General features: G+C 41.0%; 1 protein-coding gene across 2 annotated transcripts in view; it reads left to right on the forward strand.

Moving 5' to 3' along the window:
• Positions 1-21,117, forward strand: part of MALRD1 (MAM and LDL receptor class A domain containing 1) — a 349,934-nt gene that overhangs the window by 135,468 nt on the left and 193,349 nt on the right. For both annotated transcript variants that reach the window (XM_054992174.1, XM_054992175.1), the window contains exons 20-22: positions 333-546; positions 8,756-9,003; positions 11,792-12,083. In XM_054992174.1, coding sequence (XP_054848149.1) covers positions 333-546; positions 8,756-9,003; positions 11,792-12,083 — 754 coding nt within the window. The remainder of the gene's footprint in view (positions 1-332; positions 547-8,755; positions 9,004-11,791; positions 12,084-21,117) is intronic.

The raw sequence follows: 21,117 nt of genomic DNA on the forward strand, positions 1-21,117 counted from the left end.
TTTGTGAATAGAGAAAATTTTCTCACATTGCTCAATTACCATTGGTCTGCAATGGAAAAAAATCCCAAAATATAAAAGCCCAGAGAGTTGTCACATAAGGCAATTTGTGACTAAGGAAGTCAAGAAGGTTTAAAGATCTAGTTTGCGGAGTTGTCCACTATATTTCAGGGTTTTTTTCCCTTCCATTCTCATGCACCACAATTCAAGCTTATAATTATAATCCTTTGTTGCGTTATAACACTTCAACGTACATTGATAGGGAATAAGGTAATCTAATTGTGTGATGTACCTCACCTGGATGGATGACTAAGATACCTATTTCCACTTTTCAGGTTGTCTTCAGGGCCAAACGAGGCATTAGTTATGTGGGAGATGTCGCAGTGGATGATGTTTCTTTTGAGGACTGTCCTCCTGTGCTGATCCCAGTCAAACACTGTACTTCTGAAGAATTTACTTGCGCCAACAAATACTGCATCCCAAAGGATAATCTTTGTGATTTTGTGAATGACTGTGCAGATAACTCAGATGAGAGCCAAAGCATCTGCAGTAAGTATGATGGTGCTTTACCTTAAGAAAGAGACTGCATGTTAATATAGCGTCGCTGCTGTATGACCATTAGAAATAGAAGCAAAAAGCATATTGTAACCTCTTTGTATGGGTTCTATGGGGCTAAATTAGGAATAAAAATTGCAATACAATGCAAGTTAAAAAAATTTCTTTAAATCAAAACCTTTCAATAGAGAGCATGATACATCTAGATTTTTATAACCAAATGTATAAGTCGAACAGAAAACAGAAACTTGCAGCAAATGATGTCTTTGAAATCAGCAAAATAACTTCTTGTCTTCTGGCACCCTTTCAGGGTGAGCAAAGTCCACCTTTTTGGGTCCACCAAGTATCAGAGTCCTCTGGATTACAGAAACAAACTGAAACCCAAGCTTCAATCTTCAACTCAGGAATTATAGCCCTGCAATAATAATAATATGATTCCAGTAATAATGCCAAACTTAAACATAACAGACACTCCTCCCCTTTTTACTAATTAATTTTCACATACAATGTGTTTCCAGTTACCTTATTCAAGGTGATAAGAGCACATAAAATTTTATCTAGTTCCCCAGCAACCATCCTCTTCTTCAGCTGCCTGGCTTCAGATATTGACTCTTCCCTTCTGGGCTAATCCAACTAGGTCACACACATTAAGTTAAATTATTTTGAATGTTCCTTGTATTGGAATCTCACACTCACTTAAGGACTCTTTCATAGACATGCACAGAAGTTCAAGTCTGGCCCACAAGGCCAACCAGGCAACCTCTGTTGCAAAGCCAAAGTTCCAGGCATACTTGCCTCATCTGTATAGTGTGTTTGCAAGTGAAAGAAGGCTGTAGCATGCACCTCTGTTTTTTCCCCAGTTTTTCAGTGCATGTTTTATGGGTGAAACTGAGTGATCCATGTTAATGATAAATTGCAGAGGGGTAATCCTGTTGCAACTGAAATAAGAAATTCTTGTGGTTTCAGGCCATGTTGGTCTGCAGTAGAACAGTTGGATTTAAGTCCAGAGACACCTTAGAGACCTGAAGGGAGACTCTTGAAAGCTTATACCCTGAAAATCTTGTTGGTCTCTAAGGTGCTACTGGACTCAAAGTCTTGTGGCATCTTAAAGACTAACAACATTTGTTGTGTCAGAACCTTCCATGATCCTCTTCTTACTTTGTAGTCCCTGTGTGTGTGTGTGCACACGCGTGTGCATGTGCGTGTGCATGCACACAGGAGTAATAGAAAAAAGCAATGAGGAATTTCTCATGTAACGTACAAAACAGGAAAGACAGAAGAGGGTATTATTATGCAGAGCACATGTGAAAACACATTTAGGGATTCAGGGTTGCCAAATTTGTGTTAGGAAGTTCTTGGATATTTGGGGTGGAGCCTGGGGAGGGAAGAAACCTCCCTGGGGCATAATTCCATAGACTCCACCCTCCAAAGCAGCTGTTTTCTCCAGGGAAACTGATCTCTGTAGTCTGGAGATAAGTTGTAATTTTGGGAGATCTCCAGACCCCGCCAGGATTTTAGCCTGCGTGGAGGCCGGCAATCCTTGAATGATTCCATGAGAGTAGCTATGTGGGCCACTCCAGTCCTAACTAGTATTGAATTAGCAAAGCAAGTTGTATTCAATTCTAGTACTTACAGATGTCTGTCTGTGCCTTCCTGTGGAAAGAAAGCAGATGGTTCCTCTGACTGAATACCACTCAGCGTGTGTATAAGTGAGTGTGTGTGAGTATCTCTACATGTGTGTCTTTTTACCAACAATCATCTCTCTCTGCGCATGTGCTTCTGAGCATGTAGGGTCTGATAGCTACTATCTTGCCTTCCAAATAGTTATTCAGTTGACAGTTCTACTTTCTCTTCCCCCAGCTTCAGATAGTGAAGACCCAGTAGACAGATCACCATTCGTCTATTCAAGGCAAATTGTGCGCTTGCTGATCCCTGATTTCGATTGAGGTTGTGCAGGGAGAGGAAAGAGTTCTGGCTCTTCGAACCCAGTTTGCTTTTGCTAATCGAAGTTGTGTTTCCTGTGCTTTATTTTCCCTTTAAAATGCTTAAAGCAATACAAGAAGCCCAGTTTCTATCAGTAAAACTGAACAAGAGTTGAATGGTTAAACCTTCTCTCCTTTTCTTACATGGCCCCTCAGGACCCATCACGTCTGTTTGCCTTTTACACCCCAGATCTGTGCTTTGTTTGTGCCTCAGAAAATCAGGAATACTTTCATGTGTTCTTTGTTATCTTGTTTTTGGGGGTAATTTTATAGCATGTTGCCAATGATGTGGTTTGTCTATGATAAAGGAGCCATATTTTAAAAAATATATATTTAAAAAGTGAAAACGAGTTCTCATATTCATAGGAATTTATTCTGAGCAGAAGCATGAGAATGAAGAACATTTTAAACTTGACCACAGGCTGCTTCCATCTAGGTCAAAGAAAAATTAAATTGCACATACATTTCCCATTCACTCCACTGCCCAAGATTCAAATGAGCAAAGGGGCTTTGATTCATGTATTTTTAAAGTAAATTTTAAAAGATAAGATTTCATGGAAATAACTATGTCTCTAGGATGCTTTTCCACTTTCAGCGTTGTAGCGGAAGAATGGATGATAAAGTGGCTGAAGTCATGGGCAAAACACTGTATAGAAAGATTATCTTCAGGCTAAAAAGGTACACAAAGGATACACATTACTGTCCATCATTTACCAACCCAACAAATTACAATTTAGTTCTGCCCTAGTTGTGGCTGTGAGAAATGGAGCAATAAAACAAAACAACATCAAAACATTTTAAGAGATACAGGAATTACTTTTCTAAAAACATACCAAAATAATTGCAGCCTTTCATGTTTAAAAACATTGCCATATATTATCAGAGTTTTAAACACAAACATATATACAGTAGAACATAGTATTTTGTTTGATACAGTGACTACATCTTGCAGTTATATTAAGCTGGAACAGGGTTTTGGAATAGCTAGTAGAATTACCTAAATACACAACTTTTGGTCAAGCCTTGAGAACGTAAATTCTTCTCAGTTTGTTCCTAGTTTTTGATATTTCTTTAGTCATTGCCCACTGAGGATGAGTATTCATCCATAATTAATGAAAAGTAAATAAATAAATAAATAAATAACACAAAGGGAGTAACCTACAGTCATTATATAGCCCTTCCAGCCAGCAGACTTGGCTGCTAAGGCCAGGGGCCGAGTTTGCCGCCTCGGAGAGTAAAGGCAGCCTTCATTTTCCTGGATGTCTGGGGATTGCCTGGGGGCGGAGACTCAGGGTGGTTTTGCTTGCTCCACTCCCCGGCGTCGCAGTTGCTGTGTTGAGCTTGGCTCACCCACCTCTCCCTGTTTGCAGTGCAGGATTAGCTGGTCGCCGTTTGTGGGGCCAGGTAGGAATTTTTTCTTCTCACCCAAATAGGCTCTTGAGGTGAGTTGTCTTTTGCCTACCTAGCACTGTGAGAATTTTTGTTTAATTGGGTATGGTGGTGCTGTACATTGTTAGTCACTCAGAGGATAGGGACAAAAAAAGCGAATCGGTGACCACTTTGGCACATTCCCATTAGTTGGGAATTGGGGTCTGCCAGGAGCAGCTGGTGAGAAAAAATACAAATCTTCAGTTGTCCGGAAAAAGTCCAACAATTAAAGTGCAAATGCTACAATTAATAAGGAGAAATCGGTAGGATTTCCTTGCAGTATGTCCAGTCTGAAATGTTTTACACCCAGGAGGAAGTGAGGAGTGGTACTCACGAAACGGGTTAATGATATTTGCCTGCAAATCCCCGTCGGCATTTTTTCTGTATATATTTGACTTCATGGACTGTTATTGTATAATCTCGTTGGCACAATCTCCCACCTACCGATTTCTCCTTATTAATTGTAGCATTTGCACTTTAATTGTTGGACTTTTTCCGGACAACTGAAGATTTGTATTTTTTCTACATTGATTAATAATTGGACGCTGTATTTATGCACCTTTGAATTGTATTGTATAATTCCTTGTATGTATATATGAAATTGTAGCACTTTTGCACTTTATAATACGTAAAATTGAATTATACTTTGGTCTTGACTGTTTTGAGCCCTGGTTTGTTGTTCCCTATATCTGTGTACCAGGGTTGCCCTTAGTAGCTTTGGACTGGTGGGGAACCTGGGCAAGGCCACCCTCAGGCTCCACGGCTGTGGGGGTTGGAGCTTGGCAGGGGAACCACTTGCCTGGCTGCCAGATCCCAGCCATCCGTTGGATGGAACACCCCTGGGGCAGTGGGGGCTCGCCCAGACAAGTCAAGGCGGAAGTCCAGGTGGACCCCAGGGCTTGACCTGTACTGCAGATCCCTTGCCACAATGACAGGTTGTCTTATAATTTAGTTAATAAAAGTGGCCCTTGTTATACCCAAACTTGGTCTCTGCCTTTTATGTCGACTGGGGGGGGGGCAGATATTAGATAATACCTTGCAGTTTGTGTTAGAGGGTTCAAGTTGAGTACAGACTGCAGAGGGAGAAAATTGAATTGAAATTTAATATCTCCAAAATATGTCCTCCCATGTAAGAGATTTCTCCTGACAGGTTTTTGTTTCCACAACATTTCCACCAATCACTCGTAGGGTGGAAAAGCCCTTGAGGAAGGCATTTTGATTCTTCATGAATGCTCCACCTAGCATCTCTCCCTGTCTGAACTAGATCTGTTCTGTTTAAGAATTAGAATTATCAAATTCTTTCGAGTGCTTCGCAAAATGCAATGTGTCAATGTGTTACTGACCTGTGTGTGAAAGTGTCATCAATTTGCTATTTTCTGCTAGTGTGTGACAGAATAATGCTGTATTTACAGTGCAATCATATATATGCAAAAAAGTGGAGACAGCAAAACGATTAGTTTCTCAGCAATTGAAATTAAATTTAGAATATAACAGATTGTTAGGTCTTTTTCTAACATCAGCTATGTTTGCCTTGTTTCCAAGAATACCTTTTGTTCAAGGTGTTCTACATGATAGCCTTGCTGCAATTATTTGTTATCACCTTCTTGAGAACAACCACAGCGGAGAATGACCTGCTGACACCAATCCATCCACCAGAGCTATGCACTTCCAATAGGAAGCATTATTCCTTGAACAGATTTCTCATATTAAAATGAAAGTATAGTCTATAGTGTATCTTGAGCAAAAATCTTGCCTGAGATTTATGAAGCTATGTGTCAGTATGTAATGCTGAAACGAGACAAGCTAGGGTGAATGTCTTATGTTTTAATGGAGTTTAGTTTAAAGGCGCATTCTGAACTTTAGACAAAATCACTTGGCATAAATGTGTTGAGGCTCTGATGTGCATGTGCTGGATGCCCTGGGTTCTTTAAACAGAGGGATAAGAATTTATTGGGGCTGATGGTGGTTGCAGTTCTTGTAATTTAGTGCACTTGTCTGCGGAGTGTTTTATGATACAATACTTAATGCTAGTACTTCCCTTCAAGAACCTTTGCAGCAAAACAATTCAGCAAGTTAGATGCTAATACTGCTTCACGGAGTAGCCAATTGCCGATTTCACAAGGAGGAACTAGGCCCCGAAGACGAACTGATAAGATTTCTGTTACTGGTTTCAGTAGTTTAACAGTGCAATCCTATGTAGAGTTAGTCTAACCTGGAGAGCCAGTTTGGTGTAGTGGTTAAGAGCACGGGACTCTAATCTGGAGAACCAGGTTTGATTCCCCACTTCTCCATTTGAAGCCAGCTGGGTGACCTTGGGTCAGTCACAGCTTCTAGGAGCTCTCTCAGCCCCACCCACCTCACAGGGTATTTTGTTGTGGGGATAATAATGACATACTTTATAAACTGCTCTGAGTGGGTGTTAAGTTGTCCTGAAGGGCGGTATATAAATCAAATGTTATTATTACATTATATTATAATCTAAACCTTTTGATTTCAACAAGAATGAGTGACATTGCACAAGTTCGCACTTTCTGTTTGCCCTGGATTTGTTGGATAGTTCTTGATTAAGCCTGTTAGTCTCTATTGTTTCCGTGTCTCTCAGCTGGTAATAGAGGGAACACCTATTTGTTTGGATGCCAGATTGATTGCAAGTTGTGAGCAGCACACTCAAATACTCGAAAAAAATGTATTGAATGCTGCTCATCAGTGTTCCAAACTGCACTGCATGTATTTTGTGCAAGTAGATTCTCTATTGCTTCCCTGCGGCTTTCTTGTTTTCCTTCCTACATTTGTTGAACCCACTTGATAGAAAAAAATCATTTTACAAAAGAGATGTTTCTTCAGTTCTTTTGAGCCTGACATAGTAGGGACGAGGAAAAACTGTGTGGCTTGTCTTTCTAGTATTCAACTCTTACCTATTTGGACTACCTCTGTCCCAAAGCTAAGTATGTTCATGTTAATTGTGTGTTCTAAATTGCATCACTAATACTTTACACATTCTCACACTACCATTTGGGAACCATAGTTCAATACTGAGTGAGTGTTGCATAATGAATGCCATCAACTGATTAATGACATTGATTGCATGAGTGTAAAAACAGCACATACACTGAAAAATTAGCTGAATTTAAATAATGCCCATAACAACCTTCAAGAGGACACAAATGGACCAAGCCAGTAAATTGTAAGCATGCACAAACAGTGGCTACTCACCCAGTAACCATGCAGAATGCCTGTTGTACAGAGCCCAAACAACTCCGAATACTGCTTGTTTTAGAGCAGAGGTCTGCAACCTCTTTGAGCCTTTGGGCACCTTTGGAATTCTGACACAGCATGGTAGGTGCAGCCACAAAATGGCTTCCCTGGCTTACCTTCATGCACACAGTGAAGATCCTTGTACTTTGGTGGTAGCTACTACCAAAGCAACATTTAAAAAATTCTGCACAGCCTAGCAGATCTCCAATGGCCAATTAGAAGCCTTGCTGGTCAAAAGCCCTACTTGACCCCGCCCACTTTCTAAAAATAGTTGGCGTGCACAAAGAAAGGTTTTGGCAGGCACCATAGCACCCATAGATGCCATGTTGGTTAGACCTGTTTTAGAGATAAAACATGTTTTGCAAACAAAGTAGGTTGCTTTTTTAAATATATTATATATTATCTCTCCTCTCAAGGACATAGTATTCAGTATCACTAATGTTACTTAAGAAGTTTCTTTAAACCCATTGGCTTATGATTCTGTCACTAAAGTAGCCTTATTTTAATAACAAACACTTTTGAAAAACTCCATCACTTCTGTTGAAAAATTAACTCATTAAAAAGTTGTTTCAGGGCCCCTCCAGGATTAGAGGTCCTGAAGGTTAAGCATCATGAGTTTCATAGCAGATCCACCCCTGCTGCTGCTGATTTAAATATTAAGCTCACCATCTGATTCATATGAGTATTCTTTAATATAGTAAGTAATACTGTGTTGGCTCAGAGGAAAGCCTTTTTTTCAACTGCTTCACTTTGATTGGGTGTGGTGATTATTGAAGAGTTTTGATTCATGTTGGGATTGGATGGGGCCTAACTATGGTTTTGGCAGGATTAGTGTGGGTTAGGAAGGCACCCAGGCCAGCACCTCATGATTGACTGGACCCAGGAACTGGAGGAGGGCAACTCCCATGGTGTTGAACATTGTCATTGTAACCCTTATACTGAACAGTAGGGAGTTCTTTCTCAATACAGATTGTTATGAGGCTAAGATAAAGTGATGCATGGCTGTATGACTATGCCAAGTTTGAAGTCAGGGTAGGATTGCCAAAACATTGGCAACTCAATGGGGAGCTTTTAAGGGAACTTTAATTAAAAAGTGGAGAACACAAAGTTCTATAGTTCATTTATTTGTTAATACACTTTTGTTTCACAAATTGTCTTGCATCTTCAAAATACTTCAGATTGGCTCCTTAGAAGATTCAGTCCGCATATCTGAAATATCTGTGGGTTAGCTTAAAATAAATATGGAAACATTCTGTTTTACTCTAGAAATACTATAAGAATCTATATGTACCAAAGGCACATTTTTCTACTGTGATAAATGTTCATTTGTAAATTGTATGCAATCTGACTGTTGCATGTGAATTGCCTGCAATTTATATATGAACAAGTATAACAGGAAAAAATGAGTAGCCATAGGTAGGCATTCATCTCAAAATAAACTTGACTTAAGCGAGAGGTTCTGTGCATTATGCAAGTACTGTGCATTCTTTTAAAAACTGTAAACACTATCATTTCTGTTGTGGATCTTTTCGGACCAGGAACATCCATCGGGCGCTGTGATTTTGAGTTTGATCTTTGTGACTGGGAGCAAGATCAGAATGATGACTTTGACTGGAATCTCAGAATTGGAGGCATCCCAAGAGCAGGCACTGAACCAATTGCTGATCATACCTTGCAAAGGCCATCTGGTCATTACATCTTCATAAAGAGCTCTTTCCCTCAATTGCCAGGGCAAGAAGCCAGAATTTCTAGTGTGGGAATAAGTAGAAGAAGCAAAAACTGCAAGGTATGTAAAGACAGAAGTCAAGTAGGAACTGTAGAAGTTATTAACTGAAAGAATTCAGCATCATTGAAGAGTCCCTTAGAGAAAATATGGGCGTTCTGCATGTATTATCTTGTTCCTGTATTTAACGAAATGCTGTTGTAAAGAAGGATTTGGTTGTTCTGTGTAGAGTATTTAAACAAGAATGGATTTTTCTGAACAATTCATTTGTTCTAATAAATTAAAACATTGGCTATTAAGCATTGTGTTTTGGCTAGAGATGGGCACGAACAGCAATATGAACCAAAAGCCACAAACAGCCCAATCTGCTGTTCGCGAACAAGTTGTTCATAAGGCCCCATTCTAAATGAACAGGTGGTTCTTGCATGCCTCATTCATTGCTGTTCATCAAGCCAGACAGTCTGGCACCTGCAATCAATTCCCTTGGCAACTTAGGCAGGGATTGTCTGAACTCTGTCTGAACTCCTGCTGTTGCCCTGGAAACCCCAATCTAAGTCCAATTTAGCTTGATAGGCAGGTCTTCCTTCCAATTGTGGAGCTCCGAATTTGTTACGAGGGAGCAAAGACCAAAGGGGATGGGGAAGGGGGGCTCCCAGCTCTGGTTTTGCAGACAGTGGAGAGGGAGAGACACAGATGCTGTTGGCATTTTGATAGAGTGTGCATTGGAGCTTGAATTTCCTTTGTGTATGGTGGGATAGGGATCTACCTCTTCAGGTTCCAGGCTCTGGGCCAAGCTATTATTTATTATTGGTACCTTTCCTGCTGCCTGTTCAGGTAAAGTTTCTGGGAGTAGTGCGGTAGGGATCTACCCCTTCAAGTTCCAGGGCTGCTGCCAGGCTCTGGGACCAAGCTATTATTTATTATTGGTACCTTACCTGGTGCCTGCTCAGGTCAGGTTTCTGGGAGTGGTGCAGTAGGGACCTTGACCAAACTTGGATGATGGCTGGAGGACAGCCTGCTGGCCCCCATGAACATCCAACCACAAACATGTTCATGAACAGGTCATGTTCGTAAGTGTTTGTGAGTCCCTGTTCGTGGATGGCAACGAACAACAAACATCATGTTCGGGGTTTTTTTTCTGTTTGTGCCCATCTCTAGTTTTGGCTGCATGGTTCACAAAAACGCCTTACAATAAAATGCTCAGAATAACGTGCATACTTTTGAAATTAAACAAGGGTGTGCAAATATTTGCATGCAAGAGAACGTTAGTGTAGTTTAAAATGTCATCTAGATTGTTAACATCTGGTTGCTAAAGGCAGCCAAATATTTATTTATCATGAAAACATTTATCATGAAAAACAGCATTTTTAAATACTTTGCTGAAATTAGATCTTATTGTGTCATTTCTAAAAATTTACTATTTCCATTCATAATTGTGCAGATTTTTTAAAGCTATCCAGGTATGATATGCTCCTGGCATTTAGAAGTATACCTTGGGAAAGTTTTTTCCCTGTAACATTTAATTTCATCAGATAATATTCTGAGGTTGATGTATGACTTATCAACATGCATAAAACTTGCCTACAGCTGAGCAAATGAGATAGAATGATGGTTGCAGGGAGTACCACAAGAGTGGATGCAACCCTGCATTCTACTTCCACCTTCTTTCCCCATAATGCATCAGCAGCCAATTATGTGGAATGAAGGTGAGAAAACACACAGAATAATGTCATTGTAGGTTTCCTGTACTGACCATAACAGAGAATGCAGAATTAGGAGAATGGTTTCCTGTAGAAAAAAAAAATCCTGATGCAGAGAAAATATCTGGAAAAAAGTTGCTTTTCATCTAAATATTATGAACATTTTAATAGAGGAAAGGCTTCAAGTTGAGGGTTTACCTTCTTAGTAAAGGTTTTAACAGCCTCAAAGAGTCTCAGTTGAATGACTATTCATCATTGGACAAAGTTAGTATAAAGTTGTATAGTCTCAATATAATAGTGTCTCAATCAATATAATAGTGTCTCAGAGCAGAACCACAAGTGACAAAAGGCACAGATTGGACACTTGTCTGCTTCCCTCAAGTTTTGATGGGAAATGTAGGCAGCTTGGCGGAATGTTGGACAAGTGACAGTTGAAAAGTCCATTGGACAGCAGTCAGAGAGCGACGCTGTGAGACCAGGATGCCTACATTTCCCATCAAAACTTGAGGGAAGCAGACAAGTGTCCAATCTGTGCCTTTTGTCACTTGTGGTTCTGCTCTCAGAGCAATGAGGCTGGGGGATATCCAGCAACAAACACATACTGGCATCTCCCTCCAGGATGTGAAAGCTCCTATCAAGGCATTCTAATTATTAATGATTGTCCAACCAGCATGACAGGGATTTTTCTGGTACATCAGATTGTAGATGGTCTGGATAAGTAAAGATCAGGTGCCTGAATGGCTCCATCCTTGCTCCTAAGTGAGGATTCTGCTTGGTCCTTCTGCCATGTAATTTACTCCTGTGCACTTTCAGCTCCATCCTGTCTTCTCAGACCCCCTTTGAGGTCTGAAGGGGGTGCTAGCTGATCCTGGTTCCAGGGCAGGTGTTCTGAGACCAATCCTGATTTGCGCACTTTTACATTCAGCCATAGTTCATGATTATCATTTTTGTTAGAAGTTTAAGAATACACTATCTCTAAATCCCGCACCAAGGTCTGTTGAAGCCTATTATGCTGATGATATTATGATGACCTTTTTATTTATGTAACAAGTTTTATTTTCATATTTCATAAATGAAATCGTAACTAGGCTCCTATGACAGAAGTCATTTTTAATAACATTATCTCGTGTTCTTTCTGCTGTTATTTTCAGCTGGTATTTTATTACCACATGTATGGAGTCAATATGGGATCGCTAACTGTCTACCAAGTGACAGCATCAGGTTCCCAAAAATTGTTATTTAATCTGACTGGGGATCAAGGAAATTTCTGGAACAGACAAGTTTTATTGCTAGAGGCAGATGAAGACTTCCGGGTCACCTTTGAAGGTCATGTTGGAAAAGGTCACAGGGGAGACATAGCCCTTGATGACATCATTTTTACAAAGGAATGTTTACCATCATCAAAGTTCTTTTCAGATGAACCTACAGAATTACCTTCAACAGGTAATTAGAATTGTCAGTGTTTCTTTGCTTTAGTTTTTCAAATGTCAGTAGATCACTACATAAAAACAAAGGTGAGTAAACTTTTGGTAGAATGTATTCCTTGAAGAATTTTAAATATGTGCTGAGTTACATCCACATAAATTTGTATATGTGTGCTGCCCAAACAGTTCCCAAATGTATCAATGAATTTTCTAGGAGCCTCAGGGCCAAGCTACAAGTGACGAATGACACTTGCCTGGCAAGTGAACAAACTCATGTGTATTTCTCCCTGTTCACTTGCCCTCCTCTACATGATCAAGTGGAGTGCAAGTGAATGGCAAGTGAATAGGGAGGAATACACGTGAGTCTGTTCACTTGCCAGGCAAGTGTCATTCATCACTTGTAGCTTGGCCCTCAGATTACTTCAGGTACTTTCCTTATAAATATAGGAAGGAGCATGGCTTCCATCACTGGAAAATATGGAGAGCTAGCAGACAACCAATGCAATGTGATGGTTTGAATGTTGGATTAGGATTTAGGAGACTAGAATTCAAATTTCCACTCGCTGCTGAAGTTCACTGGATGAACAGTCACCACTTCTCAGCCTAAAACAGCTCAGAGTTGTTGAGAGGTTAAAAGAACATGAACCCTGTGTAACTCTGAGGAAGGCTGGGATAAAAGTGTAATGCTTACCTGGATAAAAGAAAGTAGAAAGGTCAGCTATATCCACTGGAGCTAAGCTATGGAGTATCTTCTAAAACGAGAAAGGCCGTGTAGCCATTTTAAAGCGAGAATATTATCCAGTTACCTTGCTGGCTCTGGGTCACTGCATGCCCAATCTCTTGCTGCTTGCTTCAATTGGCAGAATAACATAGCCTTATTGCTGACAAGCTTGTGCTCACTGAACACAGAATTTCTCTCTTTATGTATATTCAAGTCCATACAAAAACACAAGGGTGCTCTCAAGATTGAGGCACCTAATCTAAAGCTCTTGCCTATCATCTTATGCACTTCCCCTTTTGTTAGGAGCTCCTACAAAGCTACTGCTGATGCTCTGAGCCCAGAATAAAATTTTACATGGCACAAAGGCTGCAACAAGAAAGGGAATTCAACAGGCACCACCCCTCCACACACATGCTCACCTCTCACCAAGAAAAGCGTTTTTATGGACACCATCCTTGTGAGCTTAGGACCCCACTCTTTGATTGCAATGGGAATTCAGTGGGCAAGGTGCATGGAACTGAGAGTGGAATTTAGCTCATGCAGTTAGGAGTTTCCTTTCTTTCCCTCCATCTAGAGTCACCAGCATCCCCCCCAAAGCCAAGGGAATCTCAGAAATGATGAGGTGGGACAGTTGGAGGGACCTGCCTGTAGCAAGCTCTCTCACACTTACATGGGCATATGTGCTTGTGCAGGCATGCACACACTTCCTCGTGTTGGTGGAAGTTCCTTTAGGGCTTTAGGTTCAACGCCATAATTTTTCTGAAATTCTTTTTCACTTCTGTCTTCTCTTTTGCTAATGAGTGATAGCTTAGTTCATTCTCTCTCTTTTTCCCAGGCGAAAAACTTTTTTTCAGAGGGTGATAAATAATCTGTCATCTTAAAAACATTTCATGCATTGAAACTTACTTTCTAGTTAGTGTGCTTTAGAATCACATTCTCAAAGAAATAAAATTGATTGCAATTGTCAGGTAAATTCTTGCTATTTATTGCCTCTTTTACAAAGTATTTCGCGTTATGGGGAATTGCTGAAGCTTGAAGATGAGAGTGTTTTGACAGGAAGATATTTTTTATGCTGTTTCTCCTCTGGGCTTTTGTTTAACATATGATAGCAACATGGTGTTAAACTGTACTGGGAATAGTGGGAATTTATGATTCTAGCTATAGGCAAAAATTAATACCTGTAAAAATATTGCTGCTCTTAAGACTTTGATCCCAAATTGAATACTTTCATTTTTGATACCATTGGTCATATTCATCTTGCAACTGTAAGTAGTTGCAGGTCTCTGAGGATCCTTTGAACTTCTAAATATATACTTTTCGACAATTAAAGCTTTTCAAATCCAGTTATTATCTCACCAAAGATTTTAACGCCTTAAAAATATCCATGCAGGACTCATTCCTCTTCTTTCTAGTAATCATGATTTGTCCATAGAAATTTCACAAATTCTGAGCACTTTCAAATTAACACGGTTGTTATCTCTTATTTTGCCATACTCTTCCATGATCTGAGACTCGGATTCTGGCCTCTTAAGTTTCAAGGTCAGTGCTTTTCAATGTGACTTTCTATTGGACTTGTGCAGAACCTGAGTCAAAGGGATTAGATACAGTAGAGATTATATCTCTTTGATCTGCATTATGCTGAACTGAGGATAGGCTAGCATAGCAAATTGCATTGACAAGAAACCCAACCATATTCCACACAGGAATGAACTTTGCTAGACAGTATTGGCTTTGTTCTTATTTAAACTGTGGAATGACATGGTAGTGAATACTTGAAGTTCTACTAAGTATTGTAAAGGTCAAAAGGGTATACTTAACAAGCCATTTACTGAAGGACTCCAAGAAGTTGATTATGCCTGATTGCATTTCAGATATCACAGAATTTTTTATTATTCGTGCAGAAGGCAGGGAATGAGCATTACTTCTAATGAATTACATTATATTCAAAATCCAGAAGAGTAGCCATGTTAGTCTGTAGTAGCAAAATCAAAAAGAGTCCAGTAGCACCTTTAAGACTAACCAATTTTATTGTAGCATAAGCTTTCAAGAATCACAGTTCTCTTCATCAGATGCATGGAGGGCAAAAAGAAACTGGTCAGATATAGAGGAGGAGAGGGGAGGGCAGAGTAGATGCAAACAACTCCTTCTGATATGGAGATCAGTTTGCTTCTGTAAAGGAAATCAGTTACTTTTGATAATGAGATAACCATTCATAGTCCCTATTCAGTCCCAGCTTGACAGAGTCAAATTTACATATGAATTCCAATTCAGCAGCTTCCCGTTGGATTTTGTTTTTGAAAGGTTTCTGTTGAAGTACAGTGACCTTTAAGTCTTTGATGGAATGTCCTGGTAGATTGAAGTGTTCTCCCACTGGTTTCTGGACCTTGCCATTTCTAATGTTAGATTTGTGTCCATTTATTCAACTTCATACGCATAGTGAAGAGAATCGTTACCTCAGAGTAGAGGAAGATCAGCCCAAGCCTGAGTTAGAAGAGGGTTTGTGACAGCATGCACTCTACTTTAGGCCAAGCAGTGCCTTAGACTTATAGAGGTTTATGATATTCCATCAATAAACTGCCCTCTTAGCATGAAAAGGAGGTCTAACTGCTAACAATAGAGAGATACAATACATACATAATTTAAACTTGAATGTTGTTCATGTTGTTTCTTGGCCCATCTGACATCATCTCTGTTTTATCTATTGCTGTACATATGTGGTGGTGGAGAGTGCCCTCAAGTCATAGCTGACTTATGGCAACCCCTGGTGGCATTTTCATGGCAAGAGACTAACAGAGATGGTTTGCCATTGCCTGCCTCTGCAACCTTGGTCTTTGTTGGAGGTCTCCCATCCAATTACTAACCAAGGCTGACTCTGACTTAGCTTCTGAGATCTGATGAGATCAGGCTCACTTGGGCTAGCCAGGTTAGAGCCAATCTAAGGTTAACAAAAGCTTTATTACTAGAACTGACAGGACTGGTTAAGCAAGTGAAGAGAGAAGTCTACCTGCCTTGCTAGTTTAAGAGAGGGAGAGTGAATGAGAAGAATTCTAGAAGGACAGTCTAAGATTAGCCTTCTGCAGACAGTCAAAGGGAAAAGATCCTTAAGAAAGAAAGTACTACCACTACAGTTCTATCTAGAGCTTTCTGCCCCCTGCAGGATCTTCTTCTCTTCTTCTTTGTATGTTAGACATTGCTGTATTCCATCATGATATCTGTTGCTTTTAAACAGAAATGGCTGACTGATGGAGAACGGAAACTAGGATTTTTGAATTTTTCACTGTTACCGTTATTTCTACAGTGACTTCTGTTTGTTGCTTTCACTGCAAACTGGGGACTTGTGAGGAATTGCACTAATGGATAAGGGGATATAGTTTGGAAGCAAATCTCCCAGGATTCTCTTAGATTTCAGATTATCAGTTTCCTCATCAGCCTGTTTCCCATCAGCTGACTCTTATCTGCTCTCAACTGATCTGTATTTCCTACAGATGTTCATTAGGCAGCCTTTTGTGCTTTTTCTCTTTTGGTTAAATTACTACATTATATCTGAGAGTCCTCTGAGGGTGCAGAAACCCTTACCTTGACTGTAAAGGGCCTAGTTTCATGATTGTCATGAGACACATTTCCTAGGAGATAATCACAATTAGATGTGGGCACAAACCAAAATATGAACAAAAATTCATCATGAACTGGGCCAATTCATGGTTCACAAACCAGCAGTTTGTGGGAGCTCATTTCTCATGAACTGTGATGAAATTTAGCCCAGTTCATTTGGTTCGTATTTCTGTTCGACACTGCAGACTGCTTGGCACCGATCAATCAGTTTCCTAGGCAATGTGGGGGGTGGGGGGTGGATTGTATCTGCAGACCTTCTGTTGACCCGGAAGTTATGTTTTTACAAAATGAACAAACCGGTTCATGAACCAGGGTAAGTCTGTGAAAGTTTGTGGTCCGTGAACTACGAACTGCGGGGTTTGGAATTTTCCCAGTTCATGCCCATCTCTAATCATAATTATTAGACCATCAGTGCACAAAGTAGGGCTGCCATCTTCCAAGAAGGGTCTGAAGTTGTGGAATTCCAACTGATCTCTAGATTACAGAGGTCAGTTCCCCTGGAGGAAATGGCAGCTTTGGAGAGTAGACACTATGGAATCACATCCCTGCAAGCCTCCCTCCCCTTTCTAGGCTATGTCCTCAAATCTGTAGGAATTTCCCAAGCCAGAGTTGGCAACTCTAGCACAAAGAGCTTTGCAAACTGGAGAAAGCTGCCTAATAAGGAAGCTGCAAAATAAGGAAGACAAGTCCCTGCTCCAAGGACCTCAGGAGAGCAGATAGGGAAGGTTAACTCTGAAATGTATGAATGCAAAGATATATTTTGTTTAGGGTAAGGTGTGTAGAAGTAAGCAAAAGACTGTGTTAAAAGTTGAGTTTTGCAGAGGGATTTGAAAGAAGAGAGACAGAAAAGTAGCACTGCAGAAGTGTTCTGAGGAGTACCAAGGATTATCTATTTAACACTGAACTCCAGCAGTGTGACAATTCCATTAGGCCCCTGCTTGAAAGGATCTCAGATTAGCAGGACAAAAGAGTAGTTTGATAAGCCTGAGTAAGGATGGCATAGAGGAGACTTAATTGGGTGACAGAAGCTACTGAAAGTGTGCCTTTTCCAATACTCCTCTCCAACTTTTCTAATATTTTAATTTTCTTATCTAGCAGACTTTGCCTGTAGAACCTTAGTCTGCCACTGTGGGCTGGTGAGCAACTCCACACAAAAATCCAGCCTCCACTCCTGTGCAGACTTACTCCAGTCTAAGACCATTGATTGCATTGTCAGTAATTGTACAGTTGCACTGTAAGCAATAAATGTTCGCTTTGGACCAGGGGCAGGTTTCAGTAGGAAATGGATCTTTTGAGCCTTTTTGAGTAAGGTGACTTTTACAGGTTTCCAGTACCTGTAATTAGACATGTGAAAGAAAGTGGGCAAATGTGGTTTGATAAAAACACTTGCTTTGGGCATTTTATTAGTGCGCTAGTGTGTTTGCTAATTGTAAATAATGTGGTCACGCATGATAATATAATTACATTGTTAATACTGGACAATATAATCCTGTCCTCAATACTTTTGTTCCAGTCGGGGATGGGGGAAAGAAAGTTGCAGATGGGAGTATGTTTCCTATTGAAACTAATGTAAAGAAGTTCACCCAAATACCGTAGTGACCCTGAAAACCAGATATAAAAGTACACAAACATTTTTTTAAAAAAGCAGGCCAAACAGAAATAAAATTTCTGTGCATGTTCCTATACTTACCAATAAGTCCCTGGTAAAAGGGAATGCTGAACCTACACTAGAAAGGGATTGCATAAAGCCAGAGTTCTGAATATGGTGCCTGTGGTGCAATGGTATCAGCCAACACCTTTTCTGGCACCCTCCAAGTATTTTAAAAAATTGGGCGAGGCAAGATGGGGATTTTGCCCAGCAGGGCTTCTGATTGGCCATTGAAGTCTGATTGACAGTGCAGTTTTTAAAAAAATGTTGCGTTGGCAGTGTCTTTCACCACAGCATAAGAATCTTCACTGTGTCAGTGAAGATAAGCATTGTGTGAATTCAAGAAAATATTTTAAAACAAGATGCTTATTTTAGAAGGCATCCTGTAAAATATAGCTTCTGCCTGAAAAGGTAAGGAATTACTATTAGAATATAACCTCACTTCTTGACATTTTATGGCCGCTTTGCCTCTTGCAGCAGCCCTTTTGTGGTTAGTTCCACCTCCTGTGGCAGCCATTGTGGTGATTGTACTCACCACTCTGTGTCAGAACTCCCTTGCATAACAGAATGGATATGGAATTGGATCAATTAAATAGAAAATGACAGAATTCTCATTTGTCAGACTTTGTCATACTTTTGTTAGCAAGTATGGTACATTTGCTTCACTTTCGATGTGCCACGAGACCCTTGCATGCACTTCAGTGCACTTTTCTTTGAGTACGATGTTTCTTTCACTTCAGACAAATACTATTTATAAACACTGAGCACATAGAAAACAGACCCAGCAAGTAAGTAACCTTTTTTAAAAAAAAGAAGAATGACATGAACAGAAAGAAGGTGAATTTGAATCATGGAATTAGGGCCAGACCTAAAGCAGAGATGAAGCTACTATATGGACAGCAAGGAATTTTGACCTGCCAGGTCAGATTCTAGGAAAGCAATAATGAGGAGAGGAAGAACTTTGGGAGAATTTTCTGCAATCACTTGTACTGCACTAGAGAGCATACTTTTGAATGCTATGCGTGTTTGGAACTATGTGACCTACTTTGCTTCTAGATATTAAAAAAATGCAGCGAGATGAATAGAATTTAAAGTAAGAGTAGAAAACTCTTCAAAAGATTCTTTTCCTTGTTGCTGCTGTCTCCTTATCAATAACATACAACCTCAATTTCTGTCAAAGAGTTTGCACAAAATGAACTTTCGCCTCCTGAAAAGTGTGATTCTTCTGTGCAATCACAAATGTACGTATGTCTCTACCTTCCTTGATAACCTCCATCACTGCCCTTATTCTTTTTTTAATTATTATTATTTTAACAAATATCACAGTACACTGGAGGCATATATGGTTAGTCAGCCTCATTTCAGCACTGTTATCAAGAAAACTCAAGCCATATTCACTAAAATTCATGGTTTTACAAAGAAAAATACTATTACCTGCAGAAATGACTGGTTGGTATTAGTCACAAACGTATTACTATTAGAAATGTTTAGTGTTTACTATTAGTCAATTTTAGAAGCAACTTTAATTCTACAGAGCTTGCTATGGTTGTCCGGGGTTGAGCACCCCAAGCACCCCAGACTTGCCCCAGCCCCCTTACCTGAAAGCTGATGGGATGCCAGCGGCAGGCACAGGAAGCCCCTGGGAGGGGGTGCAGCTCCAGCCAGCAGAAAGGGAAGGGAAAAGGGAGCCAGAGGGAGACCAGCCAAGGGCATGCAGCCCAACCCCACCCCAAAGGCACCCACACCTGTCCAGAGTGCCAACAAGGGGGTAGAGGTACTGGAAGCCCTTGCCCAAGCCCTAGGGGAGAAAGAGGCAACCCAGCCACAGGAAGTTGGAGCTGCTCCCAAGCCCCAGAGGATCAGAAGGAGCAGGTGGAAGCCATCCAGCCAACCCTCCAGTGGGAGACTAAGGACCCTGACAGGGGAAGTAAGGACAGCCAGGAGGGGGCCAGGGCAGAGGGAGAAAGTACAAGAAATAGGGGCAGCCAGCCCTCAGACAGCTACCTTACTGGCAGGACAGCAGAAGCAGTACAGGGCCACGCCCCAAGCTGCAAACAGGGAGGAAGGGAGTAATAGAGACTAGCTGAGGCTGCTGGAAGCTCAGAACAGAGGAAGCTTGGCAGCCAGCCAAGAAAGCACAGCTGTGGCTATCCAATGCAGCCAAACTAGCTACCCCAGGTGCAACTGCTTGAGGCAGCCCAGGCCAATGCTGGAAGGCAAAAGAGGGATGTGGCCTGGCAGGTGGAGCCTGGGATGAGGGGCAGGATATAAAGGAAGTCCACACATAGGGCATGGTGGGTTGTGTAGGAGTGATGGAGGAGTGGAGAGAAGCAAGAGAGTGCAAGGAGGAAAGTTGACAAAGGAGGAGATAGAGGAGAGTAAGAGTGGTGATGGGGTCAGGTTGAGCAGGCCAGCAAGTGGACTGAGAGGGAGCTGGGGTGAGGTATACTGCCCCTCCTTCCACAGAGCAGGGTCCTGCAGTATCCCTGACACCCCCTGAAGTCGGAGCCAGGCACGCTGGCGCCCCACCCAGCAGCGTCCATGGCAAGCCCTGACAATGGTCACTTTAACCAAATGTCATAGTTGAAATTCTAAGAGTTCCATTTACAACCACAGACTATGAGCGGGACCACAAGTGACGCCTGACACAGGTTGGACACTTGCCAGCTTCCCTCAAGTTTTGATGGGAAATGTAGGCAGCTTGGCGGAATGTTGGACAAGTGACAGTTGAAAAGTCCATTGGACAGCAGTCAGAGAGTCAAGCTGCAAGACCAGGATGCCTACATTTCCCATCAAAACTTGAGGGAAGCTGATTAGTGTCCAACCTGTGTCAGGCGTCACTTGTGATCCCGCTATATGTTAAGGCCGTTTCCACATGCTGTTAAAGTGACAGGCTACTTACTGAATGCTGGCAGTTTTTTTCCTCCACAGATTCCAGACGCCTCTGATTTCAAAGCAGAAACAGGCAGTTTGGCTTTCATTTGTTCAGCGTCCTTTACCTGGCACAGGAAAGAGTGGGAAATCCCATTCTCACAAAAGACGCTGAACAAATGAAAGTGAAATTGGCTGCTT

The sequence above is a fragment of the Eublepharis macularius genome, chromosome 11 (assembly GCF_028583425.1).
Source record: "Eublepharis macularius isolate TG4126 chromosome 11, MPM_Emac_v1.0, whole genome shotgun sequence".
Taxonomy (NCBI): domain Eukaryota; kingdom Metazoa; phylum Chordata; class Lepidosauria; order Squamata; family Eublepharidae; genus Eublepharis; species Eublepharis macularius.